Source organism: Ranitomeya imitator, chromosome 2 (assembly GCF_032444005.1).
Source record: "Ranitomeya imitator isolate aRanImi1 chromosome 2, aRanImi1.pri, whole genome shotgun sequence".
In the NCBI taxonomy this organism is placed as follows: Eukaryota; Metazoa; Chordata; class Amphibia; order Anura; family Dendrobatidae; genus Ranitomeya; species Ranitomeya imitator.
Window position 1 is genome coordinate 24566656 of NC_091283.1, and position 22648 is coordinate 24589303.

At 45.9% G+C, this 22648-nt stretch overlaps 1 protein-coding gene across 2 annotated transcripts in view; it reads left to right on the forward strand.

The window, feature by feature from the left end:
* Nucleotides 1-864: 864 nt before the first annotated feature.
* The window catches only part of SYMPK (symplekin scaffold protein), a 28522-nt gene continuing 6738 nt past the window's right edge, over nt 865-22648 (forward strand). The window contains exons 1-16 of one of the 2 annotated variants that reach the window (XM_069746191.1): nt 865-1004; nt 8964-9061; nt 9418-9483; nt 9553-9606; nt 9687-9760; nt 9915-10041; nt 10761-11010; nt 11180-11350; nt 12478-12720; nt 16368-16513; nt 16652-16802; nt 18347-18566; nt 18642-18792; nt 21230-21456; nt 21539-21620; nt 21951-22064. In XM_069746191.1, coding sequence (XP_069602292.1) covers nt 8987-9061; nt 9418-9483; nt 9553-9606; nt 9687-9760; nt 9915-10041; nt 10761-11010; nt 11180-11350; nt 12478-12720; nt 16368-16513; nt 16652-16802; nt 18347-18566; nt 18642-18792; nt 21230-21456; nt 21539-21620; nt 21951-22064 — 2151 coding nt within the window. In that variant the 5' untranslated portion in view covers nt 865-1004; nt 8964-8986. The remainder of the gene's footprint in view (nt 1005-8963; nt 9062-9417; nt 9484-9552; nt 9607-9686; nt 9761-9914; nt 10042-10760; nt 11011-11179; nt 11351-12477; nt 12721-16367; nt 16514-16651; nt 16803-18346; nt 18567-18641; nt 18793-21229; nt 21457-21538; nt 21621-21950; nt 22065-22648) is intronic. The other variant, XM_069746192.1, reaches the window with a different exon arrangement.

Below are 22648 nucleotides of genomic sequence, written 5' to 3' on the forward strand. Positions count from 1 at the left end.
GGGGATGTAGGCGACACTACTGATGACATAACCGGGGATGTAGGAGACACTACTGATGACGTCACCGGGGATGTAGGCGACACTACTGATGACGTCACCGGGGATGTAGGCGACACTACTGATGACGTCACCGGGGATGTAGGCGACACTACTGATGACGTCACCGGGGATGTAGGCGACACTACTGATGACGTCACCGGGGATGTAGGCGACACTACTGATGACGTCACCGGGGATGTAGGCGACACTACTGATGACGTCACCGGGAATGTAGGCGACACTACTGATGACTTCACCGGGGATGTAGGCGACACTACTGATGACGTCACCGGGGATGTAGGCGACACTACTGATGACGTCACCGGGGATGTAGGCGACACTACTGATGACGTCACCGGGAATGTAGGCGACACTACTGATGACTTCACCGGGGATGTAGGCGACACTACTGATGACGTCACCGGGAATGTAGGTGACACTACTGATGACGTCACCGGGGATGTAGGTGACACTACTGATGACGTCACCGGGAATGTAGGCGACACTACTGATGACGTCACCGGGAATGTAGGCGACACTACTGATAACATAACCGGGGATGTAGGCGACGTCATTAGAGATGTAGATGACACTACTGATGACGTCATTAGAGATGTAGATGACACTACTGATGACGTCACAAGAGATGTAGGTGACACAATCTCTCATGTTCTCTTAGTGACATTTCCTCTCCGCTTTCTGCTATTAACCCCTTCCCCCCGGCCGCTGCGATCTTCCCTCCCCGCAGACATCGGCGCCCGTTATCCGCTCAGGTCTAGGAACAGATCAACGACCGTGACCGCCGCTCCGAGTGCACACAGCAGAGGACAGGACGTGAGCACCGGAAGCGGAAATACGTCACTGGGCAGCGCAACATGGCCGCGCCGGCTGGGAATTGTCGGGAGGAGAAGTGAGAACAACCAGGACTGAAACCGACGAGGGGAGACGAAACGTGAGCACAACCGGTAATAAACCATTGTGGAATAGTAATGGAGGGGCCTGCCCGGTAATGAGAGCGGGAGAAAGGGGGCGACACTGCGTCATATCTGTGGTGTTACATAGGACTGCAGGTGATATCTACTACATTATCTGCACTCAGAGAGTTATCACTGTGTTATCCGTGGTGTTACATAGGACTGCAGGTGGCATCTACTACATTATCTGCACTCAGATAGTTATCACTGTGTTATCTGTGGTGTTACATAGGACTGCAGGTGACATCTACTACATTATCTGTACTCAGAGAGTTATCACTGTGTTATCTGTGGTGTTACATAGGACTGCAGGTGACATCTACTACATTATCTGTACTCAGAGAGTTATCACTGTGTTATCTGTGGTGTTACATAGGACTGCAGGTGGCATCTACTACATTATCTGCACTCAGATAGTTATCACTGTGTTATCCGTGGTGTTACATAGGACTGCAGGTGGCATCTACTACATTATCTGTACTCAGAGAGTTATCACTGTGTTATCTGTGGTGTTACATAGGACTGCAGGTGACATCTACTACATTATCTGTACTCAGAGAGTTATCACTGTGTTATCTGTGGTGTTACATAGGACTGCAGGTGGCATCTACTACATTATCTGCACTCAGATAGTTATCACTGTGTTATCTGTGGTGTTACATAGGACTGCAGGTGACATCTACATTATCTGTACTCAGAGAGTTATCACTGTGTTATCTGTGGTGTTACATAGGACTGCAGGTGACATCTACTACATTATCTGTACACAGAGAGTTATCACTGTGTTATCTGTGGTGTTACATAGGACTGCAGGTGACATCTACTACATTATCTGTACTCAGAGAGTTATCACTGTGTTATCTGTGGTGTTACATAGGACTGCAGGTGACATCTACTACATTATCTGTACACAGAGAGTTATCACTGTGTTATCTGTGGTGTTACATAGGACTGCAGGTGACATCTACTACATTATCTGTACTCAGAGAGTTATCACTGTTATCTGTGGTGTTACATAGGACTGCAGGTGACATCTACTACATTATCTGTACACAGAGAGTTATCACTGTGTTATCTGTGGTGTTACATAGGACTGCAGGTGACATCTACTACATTATCTGTACTCAGAGAGTTATCACTGTGTTATCTGTGGTGTTACATAGGACTGCAGGTGACATCTACTACATTATCTGTACTCAGAGAGTTATCACTGTGTTATCTGTGGTGTTACATAGGACTGCAGGTGACATCTACTACATTATCTGTACTCAGCGTTATCACTGTTATCTGTGGTGTTACATAGGACTGCAGGTGACATCTATTACATTATCTGTACTCAGAGAGTTATCACTGTTATCTGTGGTGTTACATAGGACTGCAGGTGACATCTATTACATTATCTGTACTCAGAGAGTTATCACTGTTATCTGTGGTGTTACATAGGACTGCAGGTGACATCTACTACATTATCTGTACTCAGAGAGTTATCACTGTGTTATCTGTGGTGTTACATAGGACTGCAGGTGACATCTACATTATATGTACTCAGGGAGTTATCACTGTGTTATCTGTGGTGTTACATAGGACTGCAGGTGACATCTACTACATTATCTGTACACAGAGAGTTATCACTGCTATCTGTGGTGTTACATAGGACTGCAGGTGACATCTACTACATTATCTGTACTCAGAGAGTTATCACTGTGTTATCTGTGGTGTTACATAGGACTGCAGGTGACATCTACATTATATGTACTCAGGGAGTTATCACTGTGTTATCTGTGGTGTTACATAGGACTGCAGGTGACATCTACTACATTATCTGTACTCAGAGAGTGATCACTGCTATCTGTGGTGTTACATAGGACTGCAGGTGACATCTACTACATTATCTGTACTCAGAGTTATCACTGTGTTATCTGTGGTGTTACATAGGACTGCAGGTGACATATACTACATTATCTGTACTCAGAGAGTTATCACTGTGTTATCTGTGGTGTTACATAGGACTGCAGGTGATATCTACTACATTATCTGTACTCAGAGAGTTATCACTGTGTTATCTGTGGTGTTACATAGGACTGCAGGTGACATCTACTACATTATCTGTACTCAGAGTTATCACTGTGTTATCTGTGGTGTTACATAGGACTGCAGGTGACATCTATTACATTATCTGTACTCAGAGAGTTATCACTGTGTTATCTGTGGTGTTACATAGGACTGCAGGTGACATCTACTACATTATCTGTACTCAGAGAGTTATCACTGTGTTATCTGTGGTGTTACATAGGACTGCAGGTGACATCTACATTATATGTACTCAGGGAGTTATCACTGTGTTATCTGTGGTGTTACATAGGACTGCAGGTGACATCTACATTATATGTACTCAGGGAGTTATCACTGTGTTATCTGTGGTGTTACATAGGACTGCAGGTGACATCTACTACATTATCTGTACTCAGAGTTATCACTGTGTTATCTGTGGTGTTACATAGGACTGCAGGTGACATCTACATTATATGTACTCAGGGAGTTATCACTGTGTTATCTGTGGTGTTACATAGGACTGCAGGTGACATCTACTACATTATCTGTACTCAGAGTTATCACTGTGTTATCTGTGGTGTTACATAGGACTGCAGGTGACATCTACTACATTATCTGTACTCAGAGAGTGATCACTGCTATCTGTGGTGTTACATAGGACTGCAGGTGACATCTACTACATTATCTGTACTCAGAGTTATCACTGTGTTATCTGTGGTGTTACATAGGACTGCAGGTGACATATACTACATTATCTGTACTCAGAGAGTTATCACTGTGTTATCTGTGGTGTTACATAGGACTGCAGGTGATATCTACTACATTATCTGTACTCAGAGAGTTATCACTGTGTTATCTGTGGTGTTACATAGGACTGCAGGTGACATCTACATTATATGTACTCAGGGAGTTATCACTGTGTTATCTGTGGTGTTACATAGGACTGCAGGTGACATCTACTACATTATCTGTACTCAGAGTTATCACTGTGTTATCTGTGGTGTTACATAGGACTGCAGGTGACATCTACTACATTATCTGTACTCAGAGAGTTATCACTGCTATCTGTGGTGTTACATAGGACTGCAGGTGACATCTACTACATTATCTGTACTCAGAGTTATCACTGTGTTATCTGTGGTGTTACATAGGACTGCAGGTGACATATACTACATTATCTGTACTCAGAGAGTTATCACTGTGTTATCTGTGGTGTTACATAGGACTGCAGGTGATATCTACTACATTATCTGTACTCAGAGAGTTATCACTGTGTTATCTGTGGTGTTACATAGGACTGCAGGTGACATCTACTACATTATCTGTACTCAGAGTTATCACTGTGTTATCTGTGGTGTTACATAGGACTGCAGGTGACATCTATTACATTATCTGTACTCAGAGAGTTATCACTGTGTTATCTGTGGTGTTACATAGGACTGCAGGTGACATCTACTACATTATCTGTACTCAGAGTTATCACTGTGTTATCTGTGGTGTTACATAGGACTGCAGGTGACATCTACTACATTATCTGTACACAGAGAGTTATCACTGTTATCTGTGGTGTTACATAGGACTGCAGGTGACATCTACTACATTATCTGTGCTCAGAGAGATATCACTGTGTTATCTGTGGTGTTACATAGGACTGCAGGTGACATCTACTACATTATCTGTACACAGAGAGATATCACTGTGTTATCTGTGGTGTTACATAGGACTGCAGGTGACATCTACTACATTATCTGTACACAGAGAGTTATCACTGTTATCTGTGGTGTTACATAGGACTGCAGGTGACATCTACTACATTATCTGTACTCAGAGAGTTATCACTGCGTCATATCTGTGGTGTTACATAGGACTGCAGGTGATATCTACTCCATTATCTGTACTCAGAGTTATCACTGTGTTATCTGTGGTGTTACATAGGACTGCAGGTGACATCTACTACATTATCTGTACACAGAGAGTTATCACTGTTATCTGTGGTGTTACATAGGACTGCAGGTGACATCTACTACATTATCTGTACTCAGAGAGTTATCACTGTGTTATCTGTGGTGTTACATAGGACTGCAGGTGACATCTACTACATTATCTGTACACAGAGAGATATCACTGTGTTATCTGTGGTGTTACATAGGACTGCAGGTGACATCTACTACATTATCTGTACACAGAGAGTTATCACTGTTATCTGTGGTGTTACATAGGACTGCAGGTGACATCTACTACATTATCTGTACTCAGAGAGTTATCACTGCGTCATATCTGTGGTGTTACATAGGACTGCAGGTGATATCTACTCCATTATCTGTACTCAGAGTTATCACTGTGTTATCTGTGGTGTTACATAGGACTGCAGGTGACATCTACTACATTATCTGTACACAGAGAGTTATCACTGTTATCTGTGGTGTTACATAGGACTGCAGGTGACATCTACTACATTATCTGTACTCAGAGAGTTATCACTGTTATCTGTGGTGTTACATAGGACTGCAGGTGACATCTACATTATCTGTACACAGAGAGTTATCACTGTGTTATCTGTGGTGTTACATAGGACTGCAGGTGACATCTACTACATTATCTGTACTCAGAGAGTTATCACTGTGTTATCTGTGGTGTTACATAGGACTGCAGGTGACATCTACTACATTATCTGTACTCAGAGAGTTATCACTGTGTTATCTGTGGTGTTACATAGGACTGCAGGTGACATCTACTACATTATCTGTACACAGAGAGTTATCACTGTTATCTGTGGTGTTACATAGGACTGCAGGTGACATCTACTACATTATCTGTACTCAGAGAGTTATCACTGTGTTATCTGTGGTGTTACATAGGACTGCAGGTGACATCTACTACATTATCTGTACTCAGAGAGTTATCACTGTGTTATCTGTGGTGTTACATAGGACTGCAGGTGACATCTACTACATTATCTGTACTCAGAGAGTTATCACTGTGTTATCTGTGGTGTTACATAGGACTGCAGGTGACATCTACTACATTATCTGTACACAGAGAGATATCACTGTGTTATCTGTGGTGTTACATAGGACTGCAGGTGACATCTACTACATTATCTGTGCTCAGAGAGATATCACTGTGTTATCTGTGGTGTTACATAGGACTGCAGGTGACATCTACTACATTATCTGTACACAGAGAGATATCACTGTGTTATCTGTGGTGTTACATAGGACTGCAGGTGACATCTACTACATTATCTGTACACAGAGAGTTATCACTGTTATCTGTGGTGTTACATAGGACTGCAGGTGACATCTACTACATTATCTGTACTCAGAGAGTTATCACTGCGTCATATCTGTGGTGTTACATAGGACTGCAGGTGATATCTACTCCATTATCTGTACTCAGAGTTATCACTGTGTTATCTGTGGTGTTACATAGGACTGCAGGTGACATCTACTACATTATCTGTACACAGAGAGTTATCACTGTTATCTGTGGTGTTACATAGGACTGCAGGTGACATCTACTACATTATCTGTACTCAGAGAGTTATCACTGCGTCATATCTGTGGTGTTACATAGGACTGCAGGTGATATCTACTCCATTATCTGTACTCAGAGTTATCACTGTGTTATCTGTGGTGTTACATAGGACTGCAGGTGACATCTACTACATTATCTGTACACAGAGAGTTATCACTGTGTTATCTGTGGTGTTACATAGGACTGCAGGTGACTACTACATTATCTGTACTCAGAGAGTTATCACTGTGTTATCTGTGGTGTTACATAGGACTGCAGGTGACATCTACTACATTATCTGTACTCAGAGAGTTATCACTGTGTTATCTGTGGTGTTACATAGGACTGCAGGTGACATCTACTACATTATCTGTACACAGAGAGTTATCACTGTTATCTGTGGTGTTACATAGGACTGCAGGTGACATCTACTACATTATCTGTACACAGAGAGATATCACTGTTATCTGTGGTGTTACATAGGACTGCAGGTGACATCTACTACATTATCTGTACACAGAGAGTTATCACTGTTATCTGTGGTGTTACATAGGACTGCAGGTGACATCTACTACATTATCTGTACTCAGAGAGTTATCACTGTTATCTGTGGTGTTACATAGGACTGCAGGTGACATCTACTACATTATCTGTACACAGAGAGTTATCACTGTGTTATCTGTGGTGTTACATAGGACTGCAGGTGACATCTACTACATTATCTGTACTCAGAGAGTTATCACTGTGTTATCTGTGGTGTTACATAGGACTGCAGGTGACATCTACTACATTATCTGTACTCAGAGAGTTATCACTGTGTTATCTGTGGTGTTACATAGGACTGCAGGTGACATCTACTACATTATCTGTACTCAGAGAGTTATCACTGTGTTATCTGTGTTGTTACATAGGACTGCAGGTGACATCTACTACATTATCTGTACCCAGAGAGTTATCACTGTGTTATCTGTGTTGTTACATAGGACTGCAGGTGACATCTACTACATTATCTGTACTCAGAGAGTTATCACTGTGTTATCTGTGGTGTTACATAGGACTGCAGGTGACATCTACTACATTATCTGTACACAGAGAGTTATCACTGTGTTATCTGTGGTGTTACATAGGACTGCAGGTGACATCTACTACATTATCTGTACTCAGAGAGTTATCACTGTGTTATCTGTGGTGTTACATAGGACTGCAGGTGACATCTACTACATTATCTGTACTCAGAGAGTTATCACTGTGTTATCTGTGGTGTTACATAGGACTGCAGGTGACATCTACTACATTATCTGTACTCAGAGAGTTATCACTGTGTTATCTGTGGTGTTACATAGGACTGCAGGTGACATCTACTACATTATCTGTACTCAGAGAGTTATCACTGTGTTATCTGTGTTGTTACATAGGACTGCAGGTGACATCTACTACATTATCTGTACCCAGAGAGTTATCACTGTGTTATCTGTGGTGTTACATAGGACTGCAGGTGACATCTACTACATTATCTGTACTCAGAGAGTTATCACTGTGTTATCTGTGGTGTTACATAGGACTGCAGGTGACATCTACTACATTATCTGTACACAGAGAGTTATCACTGTTATCTGTGGTGTTACATAGGACTGCAGGTGACATCTACTACATTATCTGTACTCAGAGAGTTATCACTGTGTTATCTGTGGTGTTACATAGGACTGCAGGTGACATCTACTACATTATCTGTACTCAGAGAGTTATCACTGTGTTATCTATGGTGTTACATAGGACTGCAGGTGACATCTACTACATTATCTGTACTCAGAGAGTTATCACTGTGTTATCTGTGGTGTTACATAGGACTGCAGGTGACATCTACTACATTATCTGTACTCAGAGAGTTATCACTGTGTTATCTGTGGTGTTACATAGGACTGCAGGTGACATCTACTACATTATCTGTACTCAGAGAGTTATCACTGTGTTATCTGTGGTGTTACATAGGACTGCAGGTGACATCTATTACATTATCTGTACTCAGAGAGTTATCACTGTGTTATCTGTGGTGTTACATAGGACTGCAGGTGACATCTACTACATTCTGTACTCAGAGAGTTATCACTGTGTTATCTGTGGTGTTACATAGGACTGCAGGTGACATCTACTACATTATCTGTACACAGAGAGTTATCACTGTGTTATCTGTGGTGTTACATAGGACTGCAGGTGACATCTACTACATTATCTGTACTCAGAGTTATCACTGTGTTATCTGTGGTGTTACATAGGACTGCAGGTGACATCTACTATATGATCTGTACTCGGGGGGGGTTATCACTCTATCTGTGGTGTTACATAGGACTGCAGGTGACCTCTGCTCCATTGTCTGTATTCTAGACTTGCGTGGCCTCCTCTCCATCATGGCGGTCAGCGTGGCCTACCAGTTTTTCACCCAGGATAATGAGGCCTCTGACAGCGTCTGCACCTCGGAGAAGGTAAGGGTGTGCGGAGAGGGGCATTATGGGATCACGTGGTTGGGTTTCCGGTGGCGCGGGGTGTTGGCTCAGTCTGTGGATGCAGCGCCGGTGACGACTGTAGATTTGCGCAGTTCTCGTCTCCTGTACTTTGTGACTTGTCGGAGCTGCTGCTTCTTCTGATGAGACCCCGGCTGAGCCCTTCCTGATACAGCCAGCAGGGGGAGCAGTCTTGCCTTCCTGAGCCCCTAGCTGGTGCATTGTTGTAGACCCCTCTCCCATTCTTCTGCTTTTTCTGGGGTATTATTTGGAGATGAGCATCGTGTTCCTGCTCAGTTTTTCATGTTTCATGTGTTTCGATGTGATCTTGTTTTCAGGTGGTAGAACTGCTGAACATGGCCGCCCTGGCCACCAACGACTCCAAGATCACAATGCTGAAGCAGGTGGGTCCTTCCTCCGCCCGGAGTGGCTGTGCCTGGTCTTCAGAGCTTATGTGTCTCATTTATTTCCAGGTCCAAGAGCTGATCATAAACAAGGAGCCGACGCTGCTGGATAACTTCCTGGATGTAAGTGCTGGTTGGGGGCGGTGTGCGCGGCGGAGGTGTGGGCGGCGCAGGTTCTGACCCGACGTCTGCCCATTTTGCAGGAGATCATCGCTTTCCAGGCAGACAGATCTGTAGACGTTCGCAAGTTTGTGGTGAATTTCATAGAAGAAGCCTGGTGAGTCTGACACACGTGGTGGGATTCTCTGCTCTTGGGGGGACAGGTGTGGCTTTTGATGGGAGTCGTGCGGCGTCTCCTGGGGGTTCGCTCTTCGGGGATTGTCTCTGCAGGAATTGTCAGTTTGGGTCACTCATGTCTTCTTGCCTGGCAGTAAACTGGATAACGAGCTTCTCGTGAAGCTGATCGCTAATCTGCACATGCTGCTGAAGGACGAGAACGTGAATGTGGTGAAGAAGTCCATCCTAACCATGACCCATCTCTACAAAGTGGCCCTACAGGTCAGTGCTCGCGTCCTCCAGGGGGATGGGGCAGGGTAGAGCCTCCTCAAAGTGATCTTATCCCGGTGCCGGCACCATCACAGGGTATCGCAGTGGACCCTGGCAGGGAAGGACACTACCTGGAGACCAGCACTTCTCCAGCTCTGCTGCATCTGTCCTCCAACCCCTGGGACCAGTCTTACTCCTCCCATAAGATAACATGCTGAGGTGGCGCCCATCTGTTTCCAGGCTTGCCTTGTTAATTTTGTGCATCAACTCCATTTTTTGGATCAGTTTGCAGTAAAATACTAGTTGGTTAAATCTGACATCCTACTTGGCTCCGTCCTCGTTTTTGTGACGCTCGTCCTCTTATATCTTGGTGACGGCACATAACCCAGCGAGTGTGTGTTAGATACATGAAGACTTAGTAGAAGCCCGGGCGGTGCCCACCACAAGTCTGAGGTTATAGGGGCAGGACGCACATGTATAAATGGTTCATTTGGGAGTGACAGACTCCCTGTGCTGCAGAGCGGGCACTTGTCACCCATGTTTGCGTCTGAGCGGTTTCTTACCAGTTGTTCCCTTGGGTGGTGTCTCAGACGTCATGCAGCCGTTCCCGAACCTCAGAGCTGGAGCGTTGCAGGGTTTTAGCTTCATACTGTTGTACATGGGACTGTGACTTCATCTGGTGATTGTCTGCAGCGCCTCTCATTTTCTCCATCTTCTCTTGTTCCGTACAGTGGGTCGCCCGATCTCGCCCTACATCGGATCGCCAAGAGTCCTGCTGGGATCTGGTAACTGAAATGGCCATCGACATCCTCCAACTCCTGGAGTCTGACAACGATGGGATCCGCACACATGCCGTGAAGTTTGTGGAGAGTTTGATTGTGACTTTGTCCCCTCGCACCCAAGACAGTGAAATCCCCAAGAGGCAGGAGGGCGACATCAGCCTGGAGCAGATTCCTACAGATCACTCCTACCTGAAGTACAGTAAGTGCTGACATTGCCCTTTACTGTCACAGTCATCGAATCGTCAGGTATCGGGGCTTAGCTACCTGTTCCCGGGCGGGATGGAAGAAGGCGACGTCTCTACTGGCCATGCTGGGTAATGTAGGGAAGATTGGCTCCTCGATATCTGCTCGTCCTTTGTTCTCTGTAGATATGTTACGAGATGTCGGGAAACAAGCTCTCAAAGAACTCCTGAAATTCATGGCTCACCCTGCCATCTCCAGCATCAACCTCACTGCGGCACTCGGTTCTTTGGCATCAATTGCTCGTCAGAGACCCATGTTCATGGCGGACGTCATCCAAGCCTATGAAACTCTACATGGTAAGATATCGAATGTGACGTATGTGTAGTACGGGGAGAGGCCGGTGCGGCGCATGTAATGCGGGGAGAGGCCGGTGTGGGGCATGTAATACGGGGAGAGGCCGGTGCGGTGCATGTAATACGGGGAGAGGCCGGTGCGGTGCATGTAATACGGGGAGAGGCCGGTGCGGGGCATGTAATGCGGGGAGAGGCCGGTGCGGTGCATGTAATACGGGGAGAGGCCGGTGTGGGGCATGTAATACGGGGAGAGGCCGGTGCGGGGCATGTAATACGGGGAGAGGCCGGTGCGGTGCATGTAATACGGGGAGAGGCCGGTGCGGTGCATGTAATACGGGGAGAGGCCGGTGCGGTGCATGTAATACGGGGAGAGGCCGGTGTGGTGCATGTAATACGGGGAGAGGCCGGTGCGGTGCATGTAATACGGGGAGAGGCCGGTGCGGTGCACGTAATACGGGAGAGGCCGGTGCGGTGCATCTAATACGGGGAGAGGCCGGTGTGGGGCATGTGATACGGGGAGAGGCCGGTGTGGGGCATGTAATACGGGGAGAGGCCGGTGTGGGGCATGTAATACGGGGAGAGGCCGGTGTGGGGCATGTAATACGGGGAGAGGCCGGTGTGGGGCATGTAATACGGGGAGAGGCCGGTGTGGGGCATGTAATACGGGGAGAGGCCGGTGCGGTGCATGTAATACGGGGAGAGGCCGGTGCGGTGCATGTAATACGGGGAGAGGCCGGTGCGGTGCATGTAATACGGGGAGAGGCCGGTGCGGTGCATGTAATACGGGGAGAGGCCGGTGCGGTGCATGTAATACGGGGAGAGGCCGGTGCGGTGCATGTAATGCGGGGAGAGGCCGGTGCGGTGCATGTAATACGGGGAGAGGCCTTTCGGCGCATGCAGCACGGGTGGGGGGTGAGGTAGAACAGTATATGAGGGCAGGTGGGGGCCGGTGCAGTACAGTGGTGGGGTGGTGGCACAGTATATGAGGGCAGGTGGGGGCCGGTGCAGTACAGTAGTGGGGTGGTGGCACAATTTAAGTGGGCATGTTGATGCAGGCAGGTGGAGGGGGCTCACTTTTTCTTGCCTTCTTTGTCGTTTCTTTTTCTTCTGACTTTTTTTTCCTCTTGCAGCAAACTTACCTCCAACTCTGGCCAAATCTCAAGTGAGCAGCGTTAGGAAAAACCTGAAGTTACAGCTGCTCAACGTGCTCCGGCACCCGTCGTCTCTTGAATATCAGGGGCCAATTAGCACCCTGCTAATGGATCTGGGGACCGGACAGGCAGAGATTACTCGCCACCTGCCACCACCCAGGGAACTTAACCGCAAGAGGACCAGAGAGGGTGGCGAAGGAGGCCAGAAGAAGAGCCGAACAGGTAAGGTGATGGCAGGTAATGGGTTACAGTGACGCTACATCATACTGGTGGAAACCATTGGTACCAGTCCTATGATTGAAGCCTTTCTTTAATCCTAGAGGAACAGAAGTACCGGGGAATTGTGGTTACCAGAGGGATCGGTAGCAGCAGTGAATGATGGGCAGCAGCTGAAAAGACAAACGTTAGGGGCAGAAAACTTGTGGCTCAGTTATATTGTTACTTTTCTGAAGACTAAGAAAAGGGATGAGATGGAGAATAAGGCCGGGATCACACATGCGAGAAACACGTCCGTGTCTCGCATGTGAAAACCAAGCTCTGGCGCCGGCACTCCAGAGCGGAGCGTGCGGCCCCATAGCAACACATGGAGCCGCACGCTCCGCTCCCAAGTGCCGGCGCCAGAGCTTGGTTTTCACATGCGAGACACGGACGTGTTTCTTGCATGTGTGATCCCGGCCTAACAATAAGAATATACAATGATCAGCCATAACATAAAAACCACCAATAAGTGAGGTGAATGACATTGATTATCTGGTGACAGCGGCGCATGTGAAGGACAAGATGCATACTATAATACTGCCCCTATGTACAAGAATTAAATCCACTAGTATTGTGATCCTACTATTATCATTGTGTTACGAAACCACCATAATCAAAAATTGGTCAATAGTCGCTGTTAAAGGGCGAACAATGACACATCACACAATGCACAAAAATAAATTCATATAATAATATTTTATTAATAATCACAAGATGGAACATATACAAATTATTTTAAAAAGAATTACCTCCAACGTGAGGAACACAGATTACCCAGAATATCAAAAATAACACCTGTATGAATCATAGGTCTCACTAGACACAGTACACGTTGAGCTTATAGCACAAGGCAAGGCAACACTCCTTTGCCAAACTATCTCATGATAGGTGCCAAATGCTACGTTACATAGATAAACTATCTGCTGTTATATAAACATGCTCAATTAATAAATAAATCTCACACCTACAAAAAGGCACCTCAAAGCTAAAGCTCTTGTCTATAAGTAGAAAAATAGATCACTTACATAGTGTATGTACAAGAATATAACTACTATAATACTGCCCCTATGTACAAGAATATAACTACTATAATACTGCCCCTATGTACAAGAATATAACTACTATAATACTGCCCCTATGTACAAGAATATAACTACTATAATACTGCTCCTATGTACAAGAATATAACTACTACAATACTGCTCCTATGTACAAGAATATAACTACTATAATACTGCCCCTATGTACAAGAATATAACTACTATAATACTGGCCCTATATAAGAATATAAATGCTATAATACTGCCCCTATGTACAGGAATATAACTACTATAATACTGCCCCTATATATAAGAATATAACTACTATAATACTGCCACTATATATAAGAATATAACTACTATAATACTGCTCCTATGTACAAGAATATAACTACTATAATACTGCCCCTATGTACAAGACTATAACTACTATAATACTGCCCCTATGTACAAGACTATAACTACTATAATACTGCTCCTATGTACAAGAATATAACTACTATAATACTGCCCCTATGTACAGGAATATAACTACTATAATACTGCCCCTATGTACAAGAATATAACTACTATAATACCGCCCCTATGTACAGGAATATAACTACTATAATACTGGCCCTATATAAGAATATAAATGCTATAATACTGCCCCTATGTACAGGAATATAACTACTATAATACTGCCCCTATGTACAAGAATATAACTACTATAATACTGCTCCTATGTACAAGAATATAACTACTATAATACTGCTCCTATGTACAAGAATATAACTACTATAATACTGCTCCTATGTACAGGAATATAACTACTATAATACTGCTCCTATGTACAAGAATATAACTACTATAATACTGCTCCTATGTACAAGAATATAACTACTATAATACTAAGCCTATGTACAAGAATATAATTACTATAATACTGCTCCTATGTACAAGAATATAATTACTATAATACTGCTCCTATGTACAAGAATATAATTACTATAATACTGCTCCTATGTACAGGAATATAACTACTATAATACTGCTCCTATGTACAAGAATATAACTACTATAATACTGCTCCTATGTACAAGAATATAACTACTATAATACTGCTCCTATGTACAAGAATATAACTACTATAATACTGCCCCTATGTACAAGAATATAACTACTATAATACTGCTCCTATGTACAAGAATATAACTATTATAATACTGCTCCTATGTACAAGAATATAACTACTACAATTCTGCTCCTATGTACAAGAAAATAACTACTATAATACTGCTCCTATGTACAAGAATATAACTACTGTAATACTGCCCCCTATGTACAAGAATATAACTACTATAATACTGCCCCCTCTGTGCAAGAATATAACTACTATAATACTGCCCCCTATGTACAAGAATATAACTACTGTAATACTGCCCCCTCTGTGCAAGAATATAACTACTATAATACTGCCCCCTATGTACAAGAATATAACTACTATAATACTGCTCCTATGTACAAGAATATAACTACTATAATACTGCCCCTATGTACAAGTATATAACTACTATAATACTGCTCCTATGTACAAGTATATAACTACTATAATACTACCCCTATGTACAAGAATATAACTACTATAATACTGCCCCTATATACAAGAATATAACTACTATAATACTACCCCTATGTACAAGAATATAAATACTATAATACTGCCCCTATATACAAGAATATAACTACTATAATACTACCCCTATGTACAAGAATATAAATACTATAATACTGCCCCTATATACAAGAATATAACTACTATAATACTGCCCCTATGTACAAGAATATAAGTACTATAATACTGCTCCTATGTACAAGAATATAACTACTATAATACTGCCCCTCTGTGCAAGAATATAACTACTATAATACTGCCCCTATGTACAAGAATATAACTACTATAATACTGCCCCTATGTACAAGAATATAACTACTATAATACTGCTCCTATGTACAAGAATATAACTACTATAATACTGCTCCTATGTACAAGTATATAACTACTATAATACTGCCCCTATGTACAAGTATATAACTACTATAATACTGCCCCTATGTACAAGTATATAACTACTATAATACTGCCCCTATGTACAAGTATATAACTACTATAATACTGCCCCTATGTACAAGAATATAACTACTATAATACTGCCCCTATGTACAAGAATATAACTACTATAATACTACCCCTATGTACAAGAATATAACTACTATAATACTGCCCCTATGTACAAGTATATAACTACTATAATACTGCCCCTATGTACAAGAATATAACTACTATAATACTGCCCCTATATACAAGAATATAACTACTATAATACTGCCCCTATATACAAGAATATAACTACTATAATACTACCCCTATGTACAAGTATATAACTACTATAATACTACCCCTATTTTAGAATAGCTATAACGTTACCGTATAGGACTTGCACTTTCCCTTTTCTCACTTCTCGTGCTTTGTGTAGTTTATTTTCCCACCAGATGAATGTGATGTGACCTAATGGCGCCGGTCTCTTACAGATGCTCCCTTGGCAGATGATGATGATGAAAAGGACCCCGTCCCGCACACCTCCTTACCCCCTGCTGCCCCCAGCACCATGTCTGCCACTGACATCACTGCTGATTTCCTGCGTCCTTTACTTACTCCAGAAAGTGTGGCCAATCTGGTAAGTGAGCAGTTTTGTGTTTTTGCTTTTTTATATCTTGCTGATAGTTTCTCGTGTGCAGTCATCCTTATTGTCCTCGTGTCCTGGCTTCCACCTGCCGTGTCTGAGCTAATCCTGAACTGTCCGCCTTGTCTTCAGGTCCTCATCAGTATGGTCTACCTGCCAGATACGATGCCCGCCTCCTTCCAGTCCACTTACACCCCAGTGGAGTCTGCCGGAACGGACGCTCAGATTCGGCACCTTGCCCGTCTCATGGCTACACAGATGACAGCCGCTGGAATTGGACCTGGTAAACTGGCGGGAACTGATGGCGGGGGGAACTGGCTGATGTAATGGGGGCTGGGAGGTTACAATGTGCCAACCTGCAGGGACGTCCCGACACTCCGCACTTCCGCTTTGTGTTACAGTACTGTGCAGAAGTGTTAGGCAGGTGTGTAATAAATGCTGCACAGTAACTCGCATCATACAGCCACAACAGATTATCATCCCGAAACAGGCCCGGTGCTGTCGCATCGGGAGTGCGATGACATTGACATCTGTGTAGGCTTAGTGGTGCTGACAGCAGCCGACATGTCTCACACCATTTGCTTTCCAATATACCGTATTTTTCGGATTATAAGACGCTCCCCAAATTTTGAGGAGAAAAATAAGAAAAAATATATTTTAATAACATGGTGGTGCTTCTTATAACCCTTGCATCTTATTGCTTACCGGGGGTGGTGGCTGCGGTGAAGCAGGGTCCCAGGGTCCCTACTGGAGGAGGCAGGAGTGGGGTGATGCTGCAGGCCGCAGGCATGGATGAGGAGGTGTTCGGATGTGCGGCGTGCTGCTGCGGGGGGTCTTGTGCTGCTGTGGGTGTGTCCGGCTGCCCGGCGGTGCTGCGTGGGTGTATGGGGCTGCCCGGGGCTCTGCCGACATTTTGCGACAGGCCAGAGCCCCGGCAGTTCCACGGTTCCATGTGCTGTCGTCTCCAGGAATATGGCTGCTTCCGGGGGCGGCGCATGCGCAGATGGTGATCTCAGGACCAAGATCTCTAGAGATTAGATCTCGGGTAGCGCCAGACACCCATACAGCACCACTGGGCAGCAGAGACACCCGCAGCACTGGCCAGCAACTGCCCGACACCCTTTATGCTGCCACGAACTGCGCCTGTGCAAGTGACACTGCCGCGGTGCCTTATGGGATTCGGGGACAGCGGCCGGAAGTCCCAACTGGTGATTATTATATAGGATTAACAAAATGCAAAGTGAATGAAGGAAAGAGAAAGGTAAATCCCATCAGTATCTGGTGACCGCCCGTCGCCTCCGTCATCAGTATCTGGTGACCGCCCGTCGCCTCCGTCATCAGTATCTGCTGTCCGCCTGCCCCTCCGTCATCAGTATCTGCTGTCCGCCCGCCCCTCTGTCACCAGTATGTGCTGTCCGCCCGTCCCTCCGTCACCAGTATCTGCTGCCCGTCGCCTCCATCATCAGTATCTGCTGTCCGCCCGCCCTTCCATCACCAGTATCTGCTGTCCGCCTGCCCCTCCATCACCAGTATCTGCTGTCCGCCCGTCCCTCCGTCACCAGTATCTGCTGCCTGTCGCCTCCATCATCAGTATCTGCTGTCCGCCCGCCCTTCCATCACCAGTATCTGCTGTCCGCCTGCCCCTCCATCACCAGTATCTGCTGTCCGCCCGCCCCTCCATCACCAGTATCTGCTGCCCATCGCCTCCGTCACTTCTTCTCATCACTTGTACACAGGTTACATTTTGTAGCCCTCCGCCCCGACCAGCAGCCGATTCCTAGACTGGACCCTTCTGCCCCCACTCACGCTTTCTTTGTCCTTCTGTAGGTGTGGAAAAGGAAAAGACTCAGGAATCTGCAGTGGAATTGGTGGAGGAGGAAAGTATGAAACCAGAAGGGTTAATTATCAAAAGAAGAGTCTCCTCCCTGCTTACCCAGGGCCAGGCCATCTCCGTGGTGGGCTACCAGGCAAACAGTGTCACGGGTGACTTAGGAGCCCCACTTGCCAAAAAAAGACCGGAGCCCCTCCTGCCGGGGGCGCAGCTCAAGTGAGAAGACGCTGGTCGCAGACTGTGCACCTTGCCGTACAGTGTTTGCCATATTAACTGCTTATCTCCTTGCAGGGCGGCTGGAGCCATAGGACGTAAGAAGATCTTCAAACTGAAGGAAGTCTTGGAGCCGTTGACGGAGTCTCAGGTCAAAGACCTAAAGCTGACTGCAGTACACAGGATATTACAGGCGGAGCGCAGTGTGGGGGGCAGCGGGGCCGCTCAGGTAAAAGGCTTTTCCTATTCTTTTTCCTCTGTCCTTTTGGATTTTTTGCTGAATCTTATTGGCTGTACACATATTCGCACTGTTGTGTTATTGTGCCTTTCCTTTGTAAATCCAAAGTTAAACAATTTCCATAATTTCTTCCATAATGTCTTCTGAAACTGATCTAGCAGCACACTGCCTGCCTTGTTCACATCCAGCCTGTATTTCTGAGAGGGAAAGGTCCGAAGGAGATCATATCTAGCATGTATTACTGGAAGGGACAGATCAATTGGAGATCACATGCAGCATGTGTTTCTGGGAGGGACAGATTAATGGGAGATCACATCCAGCAAGTATTACTGGGAGGGACAGATCAATGGGAGATCACATCTAGCATGGATTACCGAGAGGACGAGATCAATGGGAGATCACGTTCAACATGTATTTCTGGGAGGATGAGATCAATGGACATCACATCCAGCATGTATTACTGGGAAGGCGAGGTCAATGGTTAGATCACATCCAGCATGTATTACTGGGATGGCGAGGTCAATGGTAGATCACATCCAGCATGTATTACTGGGAGGGACAGATCAATGAGCGATCACATCCAACATGTATTACTGGGAGGGACAGATCAATGGCGGATCACATCCAGCATGTATTACTGGGAGGGACAGATCAATGGCGGATCACATCCAGCATGTATTACTGGGAAGGCGAGGTCAATGGTTAGATCACATCCAGCATGTAAGGGACAGATCAATGGGCGATCACATCCAGCATGTATTACTGGGAGGGACAGATCAATGGGAGATCACATTCAACATGTATTTCTGGGAGGATGAGATCAATGGGAGATCACATCCAGCATGTATTACTGAGAGGGCGAAATCAATGGGAGATCACATCCAGCATGTATTACTGGGAGGGACAGTTCAATGGGAGATCATATCAAGCATGTATTACTGGAAGGGACAGATCAATTGGAGATCACATGCAGCATGTGTTTCTGGGAGGGACAGATTAATGGGAGATCACATCCAGCAAGTATTACTGGGAGGGACAGATCAATGGGAGATCACATCCAGCATGTATTACTGGGAGGGCGAAATCAATGGGAGATCACATTCAACATGTATTTCTGGGAGGATGAGATCAATGGGAGATCACATCCAGCATGTATTACGGGGAGGGCGAAATCAATGGGAGATCACATCCAGCATGTATTACTGGGAAGGCGAGGTCAATGGTTAGATCACATCCAGCATGTATTACTGGGAGGGACAGATCAATGGGCGATCACATCCAGCATGTATTACTGGGAGGGACAGATCAATGGGAGATCACATCCAGCATGTATTACTGGGAGGGACAGATCAATGGGAGATCACATCCAGCATGTATTACTGGGAGGTTAAGTACAAAGAAAGAAAAAAGCCAGCTCACCGATATGTGCAAGGAGCACGGAACTTCGTCCTGACTCGACGTAGTGCAGATCCAAGTAAAAGAGAAAAATGTTCCAGCTTCTTGATAAAATGTAAAACTTTAATCCATCATATAAAATAGTAGAAGACACACTCCTGGGACAATGCCATATCACAAGTGAAGAAAGTGCTTTCTTCACTTGTGATATGGCATTGTCCCAGGAGTGTGTCTTCTACTATTTTATATGATGGATTAAAGTTTTACATTTTATCAAGAAGCTGGAACATTTTTCTCTTTTACTTATTACTGGGAGGGACAGATCAATGGCGGATCACATCCAGCATGTATTACTGGGAGGGACAGATCAATGGCGGATCACATCCAGCATGTATTACTGGGAAGGACAGATCAATGGGAGATCACATCCAGCATGTATTACTGGGAGGGACAGATCAATGGGAGATCACATCTAGCATGGATTACCGGGAGGACGAGATCAATGGGAGATCACATTCAACATGTATTTCTGGGAGGATGAGATCAATGGACATCACATCCAGCATGTATTACTGGGAAGGCGAGGTCAATGGTTAGATCACATCCAGCATGTATTACTGGGATGGCGAGGTCAATGGTAGATCACATCCAGCATGTATTACTGGGAGGGACAGATCAATGGGAGATCACATCCAGCATGTATTACTGGGAGGGACAGATCAATGGCGGATCACATCCAGCATGTATTACTGGGAAGGACAGTTCAATGGGAGATCACATCCAGCATGTATTACTGGGAGGGACAGATCCATCGGCGATCACATCCAGCATGGATTACTGACAGGGACGGGTACACTGGAGATCACACGGAGGGCTCCACAGAATATCAGTATAAAACTATGTTCCGGATGCCGCATATCAGGTTTGAGATTCATTGAGGAATGAAGATTGAACCTTAGTTTACCTCTGACATCAGGCAGCCATTGTTTCCATGCCAGAAGGGTCCATGGCCTTTAATCTCTCTTCTTTACAGATGCGGGTGAAGGTTCTGGCGCGATTGGTGACTCTGTTCGACACTTCACTGAAGGCTGAGGTCTTGAGCCACTTTCTCATGGACCCTCGTGGACGTCTGGACCTGGCTCTTGCTTGGCTCTTCCAGGAGTATTGTGAATATCAGTCCGGGGCAGGAGAAGAGGGATATCAGGAGTGTCTGATTGGGATTCTGACAGGATTGCAGGAGCGGCCGGACCAGAGGGACGGGTCAGTGCCGGGCGGTGCCGGCTCCAGGACACAATGTTCTCGTGTTGTCATTCTGACATTGTGATGTTTTCCATCCTGTTAGGGTCTTCACAAAAGTTGTCCTGGAGGCTCCGCTGCTCACAGACTCTGCGCTGGACGTCGTCCGTAAATACTGCGAGGACGAGGTACTGCCCTGCCGGGGCCACATTAACCCCCAACCATTGATTTTGTCTATGGATGGAATGTGATTAATGAGGTCCGGTGATAGGTAAAATATGATGGGATCACAAAGCGGATTTCTATGACAATGAGTAGGATTATTCTCAGGAAGTAGAATTTTATTTCTATGACGATGAGTGGGATTATTCTCAGTGAGTAGAATCCCCCTATATAACCCAGTCATATTATACAGCCTGAAATAAGTAATCCCTGTGCAGCCAGTATCTATCTTCAGTGGTATCGTCCTTTAGGAGGATTTCCTCAGTTGGTCTTGATCCTCTTTGCTTTCTTCCCAGGGTCGCAGTTACCTGGGGATGTCCACGCTGAGAGATCTCATCTTAACTCGCCCAGCTCGGCAGTTCCAGTATTTGCATTTACTTCTGGACTTGAGTTCTAACGAGAAGGACAAGGTACAGTTTCCTCTGCGCTGCTGCTGTGCTCCCCCTCTGCGCTGCTCCTCACGCTCCCCCTCTGTGCTGCTGCTTCTCGCGCTCCTCCTCTGCGCTGCTCCCCGCGCTCCCCCTCTGCGCTGTTCCTCACTCTCCCCCTCTGCGCTGTTCCTCGCTCTCCCCCTTTGCGCTGTTCCTCGCTCTCCCCCTCTGCCCTGTTCCTCGCTCTCCCCCTCTGCCCTGTTCCTCGCTCTCCCCCTCTGCGCTGCTCCCCGCGCTCCCCCCTCTGCGCTGCTCCCCGCGCTCCCCCTCTGCGCTGCTCCCCGCGCTCCCCCTCTGCGCTGCTCCCCGCGCTCCCCCTCTGCGCTGCTCCCCGCGCTCCCCTCTGCGCTGCTCCCCGCGCTCCCCCTCTGCGCTGCTCCCCGCGCTCCCCCTCTGCGCTGCTCCTCGCTCTCCCCCTCTGCGCTGCTCCTCGCTCTCCCCCTCTGCGCTGCTCCTCGCCCTCTCCCCCTGCGCTGCTCCTCGCCCTCTCCCCCTGCGCTGCTCCTCACCCTCCCCGTGCTCCCCCTCTGCGCTGTTCCTCGCTCTCCCCCTCTGCGCTGTTC